Source organism: Danio rerio, chromosome 4 (assembly GCF_049306965.1).
Source record: "Danio rerio strain Tuebingen ecotype United States chromosome 4, GRCz12tu, whole genome shotgun sequence".
Lineage (NCBI taxonomy): Eukaryota > Metazoa > Chordata > Actinopteri > Cypriniformes > Danionidae > Danio > Danio rerio.
The window spans coordinates 60,767,249-60,780,402 of record NC_133179.1 but is presented as its reverse complement, the minus strand read 5'-3'; the positions used below and the strand labels follow the sequence as shown (position 1 = coordinate 60,780,402).

The window sequence follows — 13,154 nt, the reverse complement described above, 5'->3', positions numbered from 1 at the left end:
CTGCAGTGCTTGAATGGGGCTCGGTATTGGACACTTTAAAGTCACGCAGCGTTTACATAAACAAATGTTTATATAATGTTTATATAATTATATGTTTACATAAACAATTCATAAACATATTTAATAATGACATTTAATATTAAATCTTGATTTTTAAACTTAATTTTGTTTTGTTTTAATAATAACCTGTTATATTTAAAACCTCTTGTAGTTTTATTTACAAAACTTTGCTTTTATTAATAACTATATTTTTATTTAGTGCCTCATTCGTTTAAAATGTAAAAAGTGTTAAACAAAAGTACTTATATCAGGTACAGAACAGCCAACAACATTAAAAACATCACCGGGTGGGCCATCGGTTAGCCACTGGTGTCCAGACGGCGGTCCACCCACGGTAATCCGCTGGTGGCGTGCCACCCAAAAAACCCGACATAACTTTTAGAATGGGCGGCTTGCCGCTGGTAAGCCGATGGCGGTCCGCCCATATCAAGTCGCTGAATTTGTGCCGACCAAAAAACGCCGACGGTCCGCCAACTCATTGTTTGCTGGGTATGTATTGTAAGGAAACACCAAAATGGAATGTTTGCATATTGTATCGAACCAGAATCCGTAAAACATGTTATACTGTCTTGTAGAAAATATTCAGCTGAACGAGAACAATTACAGAAAGTACTTAAGAACATGACATTAAAGCACATATTGAGTCTGTCTGGAACAAGTTCAACAGTTAAGGCAGTTATAAAGTTTCTGAAAATAACACAGCTAGCAAATAGGATTTAGGTTAGGTCCTTATTTTTTATTTTTTAATAAATATACACTATATAAATATATTTATACATCCCTAATGATCATATCTCGGTCCAGAAGGTGGCAGTAATGCACTAAGTTTGCAAGCTGCCAATAAAATACCACAGAAGAAGAGGTGGCAAAAAGCAAAACAAAAAAGACCTTTATTTTGGCGTGGCGTGTGACGTCATCAGGCAGCGCCGCTACTGCGCTATGATTTAACTGGAGAGAGGTTTGTTCTAAAACTTTTACAGATATAAACCGATTTAAAGTTAAAGTTCTAAAGTTTTAGGGTTTTATACGATGCTAAATTATGTTCCTGCTGTTGGAAATACTATTTTAACCCTTTATACAACGTAGTATTATTTTATTCTCAGCGAGGGCTATTGTTTGAACAATGTAACAAAAGTGTGTAATATGTGTTTTGATGAAACGTTTTGCAGGATTTAATTTTGTTATTTGCTGTCATTAAAAAAAAACTGTTGGAGCAAGTGTTGAAGAGAAGTTATTTTGTTTCTGTTGATTGTTTTATTTATTTTAAACAGGACATTTTTATTGTTTTGTTCATTTTTAACAGGATTAAGTGTCCAAACACAGAGAAAAACTCCTGCTGAAGTGACTGATCTCCACACTGTTATAAAGATGGCGTTTATTAAAGTGGAGAGTGAAGATGTGAAGATTGAAGAAACATCCACAGTCAAACAGGGAGATCTGCAGGAACAAACAGGTTGGTTTTCATACTGATACATTTTTTAATAATAAGAATACTAAATTAAGTCCTGAGTGTGCTGCCTAGTTCTCCTAAACGCACATTCACTCATTGAAAGACAGAAATAAGTTTCTTCCATCACTTGTTCTTACATCTTTTGTCATTCTTTTATATATTATTAGTCTCCCATTGTCTCTACCTCCTTAAGGCTATTGCTTTTCTTGTTCCCCTACTGTGTGTTAAGCATCCATGATCACTGGCACTTTATCAAATTAATTAAAACAATAAATAAATAAAAGGTTTAACTGAGCTGACGATATTTGACCAACAGTATTCTCATAGAAGACTCAAAATTTTAGGCCTTAAAAAGTCTTAAATTAACTGAAATGTTGTGCTGTAGATCTTAACTCTTTTTAAACAAGTCTTCATTTTCCTTTGTTCATGATTTGCTACTCAATCTGGTCAAAACCCATACAATCACCAACAATCCATCTCAATGAAACTTTAAACTTTTTATTAAAAAGGTCATTTTAACCTTATTTATCATAATGGTTTAATTATTTTCTTTACAATAACGTTTGTTTAAACGTGCTCCATGTATTTACTGCTGAGGACATTGACATGGACAGATTGTTGTGCATATATTTAGTTTATTATATTTTTTTAAAACGTTGAAAATATTTGTTAATTTTTTTATTATCATAAAGAAAGTTTATGTTGGAATACAAGTTAAGCTGGCTTGTTTTTTACACAATATTAGTTTTTATTTATTAAAGAAATGTCTAAAATTAAAAAATATATATTATTAATTTATTATTGTATTATTAAATGTATTCACTTGTAATATTTGTTTGATGGGGCAAATAAAAACCTTTTCCATCTGGGCCATTTAAAAAGTTCTTTAGCCTTTAGCCCTTTATGAGTCCAAAATTTCATTCATAATGGTCTTAAAAATGTCTTAAGAAGTCTTACATTTAACTTGGTAAAACTCACAGAGAGCCTGGTTTACAGTATGTCAAAAAAAGTGGATGTCCCTAATATTAAACATGCTGAATGAAATGGACACTAAAATAATCAATTATTATAAACATTGTACAGTCTCAAAAATAGGCAATGTTGTTCATGTACCAGCAGGTGGCGCCATTGGAATCTTTTTGCTTGAAAATTTTTTAAAGGGCCATGAAACCCCCTCGTTTCAGCAGGGTGTTTTCACACCTCTACTTTGGAAAAAGTCCGAAAAGTGGGCGTGTCCAGCTCTGTTTAGGGGGGAGTGTCGGAGGAAGAAAAGTGGGATGGTGTGGGAGTGTCTATTTGGGCACGCGCGAGTATCAGAGTCAAAATACACAAACACACACACATACATACAGGAGAATTTGATGGTGTTTAACCTACATGGACATCTGTAGTCGAATTATTTGCCAAATGATTAAATGGTGGACTTTAACTGCAGTTTGGCTCTTTCATTCAGGGAATTCATTCATGCCCCTCGCGACACACGAGATATTTGATTCGAGGAGCTGCTCTAAGCGTGTATTTTTCATGCAATGTTTTATACCGCACGGCGAATGAGAGAAAAAAACCCTCTGCATTTCCCAGAAACTTAGATGCACACGACAGGTAGCGTCGGAAAGCCGCGCGTGTTATTCCGGTCACTAAATGCGGTAAAAACCCTACACGAGGTTAAAGTTTGGTTGTGGTGCTAACGTGTTTACACTCTGTGCAATAGTTTGTTAGATACGAACAAACTGAATAAACAAAGAGCACTGGTCGCTCACTTACCAAATCTGTAGAGACAGGACAATCACCAGCAACTAGAGCCGCGTCTTTATGAAGAGAAGACAACAAACGAATCCAGATCTCAGTGTTTGCAGATGAGAACAGCTCTCAGGTAAACAATAATCCTCCTTGGACACGTAAGTTATTGTTGTCGCGCGTCGCGTACACTGTTAATCCACACGTGAGTCTGAGCTCTCACAGAGAGAAAATGAAAACGAAACTTAACTGCAGCAAACTATAAAAGCAACACTTCACGCTTGTTTTGCCAACACAACGTGGCGTCTCTGTCCTGAAAACACGGTGATAGTAATGAATATTAATGAAGTTGCACAATAGAGCGCGCTGATTGGTTTGACCCAAGCCTTACTCATGCATTAATGCATCACACTGTAAGACGTAATAAGACACACTCTGGCACAGACGCCCAGTCTGCACGCTGGAATACACACTATTATGTCATGACCGTGACGCAGCTTCAAAAATTCGTTACAAACTAGAAGTACGAATTTGCTTGAAATAGCGCAAAAACAACCAATTTACCCTTTTTAGTGAAATATAGGTGTCCTAATAGTGTTTTTAGCAGTGTGGGACACATATACGACTGTCAACAGCTCAAAAAATGTGTTTTGGTGTTTCGTGACCCTTTAAGGAATACATTTTTAGATCCTAAAAACAGTGTTATGCTGCTTAGGCATGGAACGATAACTGCTTTCAAAGTTTACCGCAGTTTGGAAAAGTCAAGGTTTTAAAACCGCCAACATTTTCTGCTGTACCGTTCCTACAGTACATGTAAGGTTTTTTTTATGTTTTGTTTTAAGTTTTTTAGGACAACAGTAACTCCAGCAGAAAAGATCTCCAAAGATGCCATTTTAAATCATAAAGAAATCTGTGATTCATATGAATGATTTAACCTGACATGTTTACTGCTCCAAAATATTTTATATGTTTCTCAGAAGAAAATTCATTTTAGGTTATCATACCGTCAGAATCTTATACTGGCCCATGCCTAATGCTGCTTGATGTTGCAAAGTCATATTTTCTCATTTTATTATTTTTCTTTGTATAGACATGAACACACTTATTTGTAGAGCAAGTAGCCGTTTATTATTCTTGGTCATTTCTCCAAAAGACAACTGAAGTTCTAAAATAATAGCATATGAGATCAGGTCACTACTATAACATGATTGACAATTTTTGTATGTCGCTGTTTGTCATTGTACTCTGTTTATCCTGAGAGCTGATGCTGATTTTTTTAGGGCTTTTCACACTTTAAATTGTTAACCCTGGGTCATTCTAACCCTGGATAAATTCTGGGTTATTTGTAGTCACCTTCCACACTGCTCATGCTATACCTGGGGTTAAAAAATAATCCTGGGTGTTCATTAACAGACAGTTCACATTTGTAAACCCTGGGTTATCATTATTATTTGTATATTTACGTTGTCACAAATTGTTAACACGTGGTCATTCTATTCCTGGATTAACAGAATCCTGGGTTATCTGTAATCACGTTCCACAATGATCATCAGGCTTATTTTGGAAAGTCAGTTTATTATTGGCGGATTCAGTTTCATTAATCAAATTTACGATAGTTCAAACTCAGTTACTCTGGCAACTTATGCTGGGAATCTAGCCTAGTTTAGGGCAGGTTAACTCTCAGGAGTGAGTGTCTTTTGTTACTTGTTCTCATTTATTTTGTAATTACTAGTCCTCACAGTATTCTCATAGAAGATATCTGCAATTACAGTGATAAGAGTTGACTTGGTACTTTCTATTTGCATATGTCACGTTGATCACAATTCCAACTTCTTTATGGGCTTAAACTTGTTTCTAGAAGTTGTTACTAGTTCTCACAGATAATATCTGCGCTAGAATTACATCATTATTATCATAACTAATTACCAGGGCTATTGTGTTTAAACAGAGTTTTTGCGAGTCAAAAAATGTCTTAAATTACAAAATTTAAATTTCTGGCCTTAAAATGTCTTAAATTTACTGAAATATTGTGTTGTAGGTCTTAAATGTTTTTTTTTTTTTAATCAAGTCTTTATTTTCCTTTTTTCATGTTTTGCTACCCAATCTGGCCAATGTGCATACAATCACCAACAACCTATCTCAATAAACAATTTTTTATTCAAAAGGTCGTTTTAACTCTATTTATTATAACGGTTTAATTATTTTCCTTACAATAAAATTTGTTTAAACGAGCTCCATGTATTTACTGCTGAGGACATCAACCTGGACAGATTGTTGTACATAGATTTAGTTTATTATAGTTTTTAGAACTTTTAAAACATTTGTTCATTTGTTTATAATTATTATAAAGAAAGTTAATGTTGGAAAAAGTGTATGGATACAAGTAAAGCTTGCTTGTTTTTACAGAATATATAAAATCTTTTGTTACAAAATATCTCAAATATAATTTTTATAATTTATTTAATATTATATTAATACATGTTTTAAATGATAATATTTTTTGAAATGGCAAATAAAAATATTTCCCATCTGGGTCATTTGAAAGATTGTTTAGCCTTTTATGAATCTAAAATTTCATTCATAATGGTCTTAAAAATGTCTTTAAAGGTCTTAAATTTAATTTAGTAAAACCTGCAGAAACCCTGGTTTAAAGCATGTCCAAAAAGTGGATGCCCCCAATTTTAAATATGCTGAATAAAATGGACAAAAAAAATTAATTATAATAAAACATTGTACAGTATTTTAAACCATATGATGTTTCTGTAGGACAACATGAGGCAAAACAAACAAATTATAGTGGAACAATATTGTTTAGCATTGCACTGACTACAACTGGCCAACAAACAAGTCTAATAATCCTGGTTTATCTGTAAAATCCACACTGCTCATGCTTTACCTGTGGTTAAAATATAATCCTGAGTGTTTATTAACAGATGTTTCACATTGGCAAAACCCGGGTTAACAAAATCATTTGTATATTTACGTTGCCACTGTCCCTGATTGGACAAACAGCAGTTGACCTTTTTAGATGGCATTTCTGCATCTTGTCAGGGATTTCAAATGTCAACATGTAGGTCTTCAGATAAGCCTCAGGACATGCACAAAGGCAAGAAAACAATGTACAGTATAATAGAATTTACTATAGAATGGTTAAACGTAATATTTATATAAAATACAATTACAACTTGTTACTTTCACCTTGGTTAAATTCCAGTACATCATTTTTTAATTGTAGCTTTAGAACCTTATAACATCACTAAAAGCAGCATCGAAGTAGTCTCCTTTTAGTCACTCCACCTCTTCACAGAGATTGTCAGCCTGATTTGGTGTATTAATCAACTACCAAGAGTTCTGGAACTGAACAATAATGATGTTCCTGATGCTGGACATCCACTGGCACAGGATCCTCATCAATTTAAAAGTAAATCTCCCTTTTTTGCCATGCTCTGATGCGTTTAGGTTTCGCCGCTATTAGATTTCGCTGTAGAACACGCTATGCTGAAGTAAAGAGTCTGACTGATTTTCTACCGGAAACATGGCAGCAGAGTTTGTGCACAGTCTATTTACTATAACTTCTAGGTTAAGCAGCTTGGACAAAATTTACATTGTAAAAGCACTAGATAAATAAAGATGAATTGAATAGGATCTGATTAAATGTGGACAAAACGCAATATGATCTGATTTATTTTGCATTTAATGTGCATCAATATTACAGTGTGTAAAGCCAGTGTTTCCAGTGTCTTTTCACTTTTCAGCTTTTGATGAAAGTTATTAAGACTCAAAGAAACCTAATGTTATGTTATTCATTTTAGACCTAATTGAAGAGAATGAGGGGAGTAAAGAGGAGGAACATCATGTCAAAATTGAAGAAAAAACTAATTTACAGACTGATGGTATTTTGAAAAGGAGAGACAAGAATCATTTCACCTGCACTCAGTGTGGAACGAGTTTTGGAAGAAAAAGGGATCTTAAGATTCACAAGAGGATCCACACTGGAAAGAAACCATTCACATGCACTCAGTGTGGGAACAGTTTTAACAGCTCATCACACCTTAATCAACACATGAGGATCCACACTGGAGAGAAACCATTCACATGCACTCAGTGTGAGAAGAGTTTCAGCCAATCATCAAACCTTAATCTACACATGAGGATCCACACTAGAGAGAAACCATTCACTTGCACTCAGTGTGGGAAGAATTTCAACCAATCATCAAATCTTAATCGACACATGAGGATCCACACTGGAGAGAAACCATTCACATGCACTCAGTGTGGGACGAGTTTCATCCGCTCATCATCCCTTAATCTACACATTATGAGCCACAATGGAGAGAAACCATTCACATGCACTCAGTGTGGGAAGAGTTTTAATCGTTCATCACACCTTAATCGACACATGATGATCCACACTGGAGAGAAACCATTCACATGCACTCAGTGTGGAATGAGCTTCAGCCAATCATCAAACCTTAATCTACACATGAGGATCCACACTGGAGAGAAACCATTCGCATGCCCTCAGTGTGGAATGAGTTTCAGCCAATCATCAAACCTTAATCTACACATGAGGGTCCACACTGGAGAAAAACCATTCACATGCCCTCAGTGTGGGAAGAGTTTTAACAGCTCATCACACCTTAATCGACACATGAGAATCCACACTGGAGAGAAACCATTCACTTGCAAATAAGCCGCAGTCACACTGGACTTTTCTCCCCATAAACTTCTATTCATAGCACGCGAATGCGTCAGACTGGAAACGCAAGTTTGTGCGTCACGTTTCGCAGTTCACTGCCTTGTAAAGTTCAAGCTTGGTAAACTCTGACCTGTGAAATTGCATCACTTGACTTTATAAGTCCAATCGAACATCAAAACATGACCTCTCTGGACAGTTAGTAAAATATAGACGAATCGCTCACTTAATGTCTAATCATCTTGTTTAATCCCGCCCCTTTTCGCAGCGACATTCAACAATATTTTGCATGCTCAAACTCTAGTGAGACTGGAGCTTCGGTGTGGAATGGGTTTCAGCAGCTCCTCAGACCTTTATTAAACACATGAAGACCCACACTTGAGAGAAACCATTTACATGGACTCTGTGTGAAGTTTTAATTGATCAGCAAACCTTAATGAACACATGAAGATCCACACTGGTGTTAAAGAGTATTTGTGCTTTGAGTGTGAGAAGACTTTTATTACAGCTCCAAAGTTGAAAATGCACCAGACGATTCACACTGGAGAGACCATACAAGTGTTCACACTGTGACAAGAGGTTTAATCAGATAACACATATGTTAACAGAAATCTCAGCTCCTTCACCACAACAGACAATCACAGCAACTGCATTACTGCTGCCGCTGCATTAATCCAACTTTAAATCTCACATTCCATTCCTCATTAAAAAAAAAAAAACAACCTCAGATACTTGAACTCAGTTTGGGGTAAGGACTCTCCGTCAAACTGGAGATGGCCACCTTTTTCCAGTCAAGCACCATGGTTTCTGACTTAGAGGTGCTGTTCTTTCCCTGCCATGTCACACTCAGCAGCAAACCGTCCCACTGCAGGCTGCAGGTCCATGTCCTATGAAGCCAAAAGGACAATGTTATCCGTAAATGGCAGAGACAGTCCTAGCCTGCACCTAAAATTCTATCTTTAAAAAAATTATTGAGATCAGCCTCAACAATAACACAATTACAAAACAAAATGAATAAATAGATGAATAGATATTGTAATGGTGGAATGGAGAGTAGGATGGCTTGACCCATAAACCAAGATGGAGCTCTCTCAGGAGGGATGAACCAGTGCACGAGTCTCAGACTAAAGGCGTAATAATGAAATAAATGCTAAGGAAGCCCCAACCCTGGCTGTTGCGATGTACTCCTATGCAACCTAGAGTGCTTATTGTTCCAGAGAAATTAACAGACTAAATTATCAAACTGTTTTAAAAATTGTAAAGAAATGTTTACATGGATATAGTGAAGTAGAAAAGTAACTTAAGGAAAGCAATTTACGTTGAGTTTGCTAGTTTGTTTTTTGAGTACCTAAGAGCAGTGGTTCCCCTTCGTTTGGGGAACTTCAGTGCAATTAAGTGGATTTGATCTTTGTGAAAATCCACGAAAGGGGGGTGGGGGGGTGGGGGGGGATTTGGTTCAGAAGCCCCTTGTCTGAAAGAGTATTGAACGGACCAATGAATGCAATGAATTAGCAGCGTAAGCTTGCGCAGATGTGCTTATATGCTGGGATAATAAGCAATGAAGCACACCTGGAGCGAGCAAACGCCATCCTTTTTGCTTCAGAGACTTTCTCATCGAGTCGATAAGGGTTCCTCCTGCTGTGATCCAGCGATTCCGAGCGAACGAGAGCATTCTCCCTGTCCAGAGTGTGTACACGCAGCGGCAGACGGTCGAGCTGGGTTTTCTCCCATGCCTGGCGTTCTTTGGGTCCGGTCCTCCAGAGCGGTGCGTATAAAGTTGCAAACTTCACAGAAAGAGCAACACAGTCCTTTTCAGGACGGCACTCCGACTGTGCATTTCTGGATGCGGTGGTTTCCTGTCCTCGGATGATGGGCACGGGCACTGCGTTGCATGCCTGGGGGGTCCAGCATGTTAATGCGCTGCTCGCGGGCAGTTCATGTCATCATTGCGATGCCATGACTGTTGCGCAGTAAAGATCATGGCTAGCCTTTGCAAAAGGGCAAACCACCCCAGTTGTCCCCTGCTCTGCAGCGGGCACTCAGGCAGATCTGAGGGTTTCAGCGAGAGATAATACGTCGCCCACGGGCCCGTGGACCTCCCGCTCCTCTAACGCCCTATTCACACGGGGCGTCAGCGTCAACGCTTCCCATTCACTTTGAATAGGTGACGTCAGGCGTTGCCGAACTGCATTGTGGATCCGTCGGCGCCGCTTCAGAAGCGTTCCTCGCTGCAGAAGTTGGGACCAGCTCAACTTTTCAAGCGCCGACGGAAGCGTCAGCCAATCAGATCGCTGTATGCAAATACACCAGCTCAGACAGTGGCCTATTGCTGACTGAATTTCATTGGCTGACGCTTCTATGACGATCGTTTCAGCTCCAACTTCAGACAAGCCCTCTGTCAAGCGTTGACGCTGAAGCCTCGTGTGAATAGGGCGTAAGCGTTCCATCCAAGCTTCGGCGGGGGAAGCGATCCGTCTAACAGATGGTAGACCTCACGCTCAATGACATCGAAGACCAGACGTCCACCGCGGCATCGGAGGGTGGGCTTTCATTGACCGATGATGTTCCAGACCCGCTCGCCCCCTCCGGGCAGGTGAGCGCTGTCAAACGGATCCTGAAACGAACATGTTAGCCGTGCTTTCCCGGGCTGCTTCGGCCGTAAGTTGGAGCTGGTTTATCCCCCAGCTCCGCGGCCGGACCGACTAGAGGGGTGTCCCCTTCTTCCCGGAGGTGCACAGTAGGCTCACCCGGTCTTGAAGGGCACTTTTTTCTGCTCGTGCTGCGTGTCCCTTCACACTCACCACACTTAATGGTGGAACGGCCAGGGGGTATGTGGCGATTCCTCAGGTTGAGTGCGCGGTGGCGGTTAATCCTCACCAGGTGAAGGCGGCTCCTCTTCTTGGCGGGGTCCGCCTCGTCTTCCATCCAAAGCCTGTAAGTTATCTGTCTCCCTCGGAGCTTGAGCTTACAAGGCTGCGGGCCAGGCTGCTTCGGCCTTGCATGCAATAGCCACCTACCAGCGCTACCAAGTGCAGGCGCTGGCCGAGCTGCACGAGGGTGGGTCCATCCCAGGCTTACGAGCTTCGCACCGCTGCCGACTTAGCTCTTCAGACTACTGAGTCCGCTGCGTGTGCGTTGGCTCGCTGTTGGCAGTGTTCCTCGCTCTTCACCGTTTTTTCCCGGTGCCGGAGCGGCAACACGTGCTGGTCAGGATGGACAGTACGGCAGCGGCGGCGTATATATCAACCGTATGGGGGTTATGCGCTCTCGCCGCATGTCTCAGTTAGCCCGCCGTCTGCTCCTCTGGAGTCATCCGTAGCTGAAATCGCTGCACGCCATTCATATTCAGGCAAGCTCAACCGTGCAGCCGATGCGCTCTCACGGCAGCCTTACGTCCTGGAGAATGGAGAGTCCACCCCGAGTCTGTCCAGCTCATATGGGCGCGATTCGGGGAAGCCCAGATCAATCTGTTGCTTCCCCCGAGATAGCTCATTGCCAGTTGTTCTTTCCCTGACCGAGTGCTCTCGGCACGGATGCACTGGCTTACAGCTGGCCTCGGGGCATGCGCAAATACGCGTTTCCCCCAGTGAGCCTGCTCGCGCAGTTACTGTGCAAGGTCAGGGAGGACGAGGAACAGGTTGCTGATTGCGCGCCTCTGGCTCAACCGGACCTGGATGTCAGAGCTCTCCCTCCTCGTGATTTGCTGCCCTCGGAGGAGGCAGACCCAGCCCTTTCTTTATTGTCCAGTTTGCGTCTTGCGTATTATACGGACCGCACCCAGAGTTTAGATCATCTGAGCAGCTCCGTCTGTTATGGCGGTCGGCAGCAGGGAAGTGTCCAACCGAATAAAGTTTTCCCACTGGTTTGTGGATGCCATTCTCTCGCTTATCAGAGCCGAGGTGAGCCCTGTCACCCGAGAGTGCGTGTGCACTCAACTCCGAGCTTCGCATTCTCTCGAGCGTGCGCACGCGGTGCCTCTCTAACAGACATCTGTAGAGCTGCGGGCTGGGTGACACCCGACACATTTACAAGGTTTTACAATCTGCGAGTGGAGCCGGTTTCCTCAAGGGTATTAGGTAACCCTTTGGTGATTGAGAAAACAATTCGGTAGGGTGTTGAAACACGCTTGCTGCGTCAATCTCCCTAACACGGAGGTACGTGCACCTTTTTATTTGTCAGTAAAGTTCCCCGTCAGGTGAGCCCTGCAGATTCCTCCGTGGCCCCCAGCACTGACTCAGCGGAGGAGTCACTTGCTGGCCCACTACGTTGTAGGTCTGCCCGCTGGTCAGCCTGTGTTTTGGGTATAGGTGGCTGCTATGCGTGATCCCCACTAGGCGATCCCATATGCTTATTCCGCCACGGTTAAGTCCCCCAACCCCCCCCCCCTGGGTGGACCCGTTTCTTCCCTCTCCGCTAACCACTTTTTTGCTATGCGTACTCCCCCTTTTTAGGGCTAGTCCATATGTAAATTCTGCCATCTTTCCCCCCTTGGGTAACGAATGGCCTCAGCAGCGTCCTCCCTATCGGGATTGCACGCTTCCCAACGTACTGTCGTATTTTCCTAGAATTATCTAGATGCTCACGACTTCCCAAAAAATATATCTAAATCCGTAAGACTTCTGTTGAAGTAGGATAAATTAGGGTCAGGGACACATTGGAGGACCACGCCTCCCATGATGTGGGTGCGTCACGCTTGCTTGACTATCCCCTCATCAGGGGCGTTGGTAAGGTGCAGTCATTATGGCGCTTTCCATAGTTCTCCCATTTCGTGGATTTTCTCAAAGATCAAATCCACTTGATAGCACTGAAGTTCCCCAACCGAAGGGGAACGTTCGAGGTTACAGAAGTAACCCTTCGTTCCCCGAGGAGGGGAACGGAAGTGCTATACTCCATTGCCATAATGACTGTCCCTTAGCTGTTTGAAAGGCTCTTCAGCTTAAAAGGATGGCATTTGCTCGCTCCAGGTGTGCTTATATGCTGGGATAATTGGCAATGAAGCTTACGCTGCCAATTCATTGCATTCTTTGGCCCGTTCAATACTCTTTCAGACAAGCGGCTTCTGAACCAAATCACCCCCCCCCCCCCCCCCCCCAAACCCCCCCCCCCACCCCAGTGCAAAATGAGTTGACAACCATCCCAAATTTATTTTTGCTATTATTACAAGATCTGAGAAACCACAAAAGCAGAGATTTGGCTTATCTTTAACTGCTT

General features: G+C 41.3%; 1 protein-coding gene across 3 annotated transcripts in view; it reads left to right on the top strand.

Annotated features, from left to right (window-relative positions):
- The window catches only part of LOC137491040 (uncharacterized), a 48,323-nt gene extending 39,369 nt beyond the window's left edge, over window positions 1-8,954 (top strand). For 2 of the 3 annotated variants that reach the window (XM_073948590.1, XM_068220103.2), the window contains 2 exons: window positions 1,364-1,513; window positions 7,060-8,954. In XM_073948590.1, the coding sequence (XP_073804691.1) occupies window positions 1,429-1,513; window positions 7,060-7,940 (966 nt within the window). In that variant the 5' untranslated portion in view covers window positions 1,364-1,428 and the 3' untranslated portion in view covers window positions 7,941-8,954. Of the gene's footprint in view, window positions 1-978; window positions 1,019-1,363; window positions 1,514-7,059 lie in introns of those variants that run through there. The other variant, XM_068220102.2, reaches the window with a different exon arrangement.
- The last annotated feature ends 4,200 nt before the right edge of the window (window positions 8,955-13,154 follow it).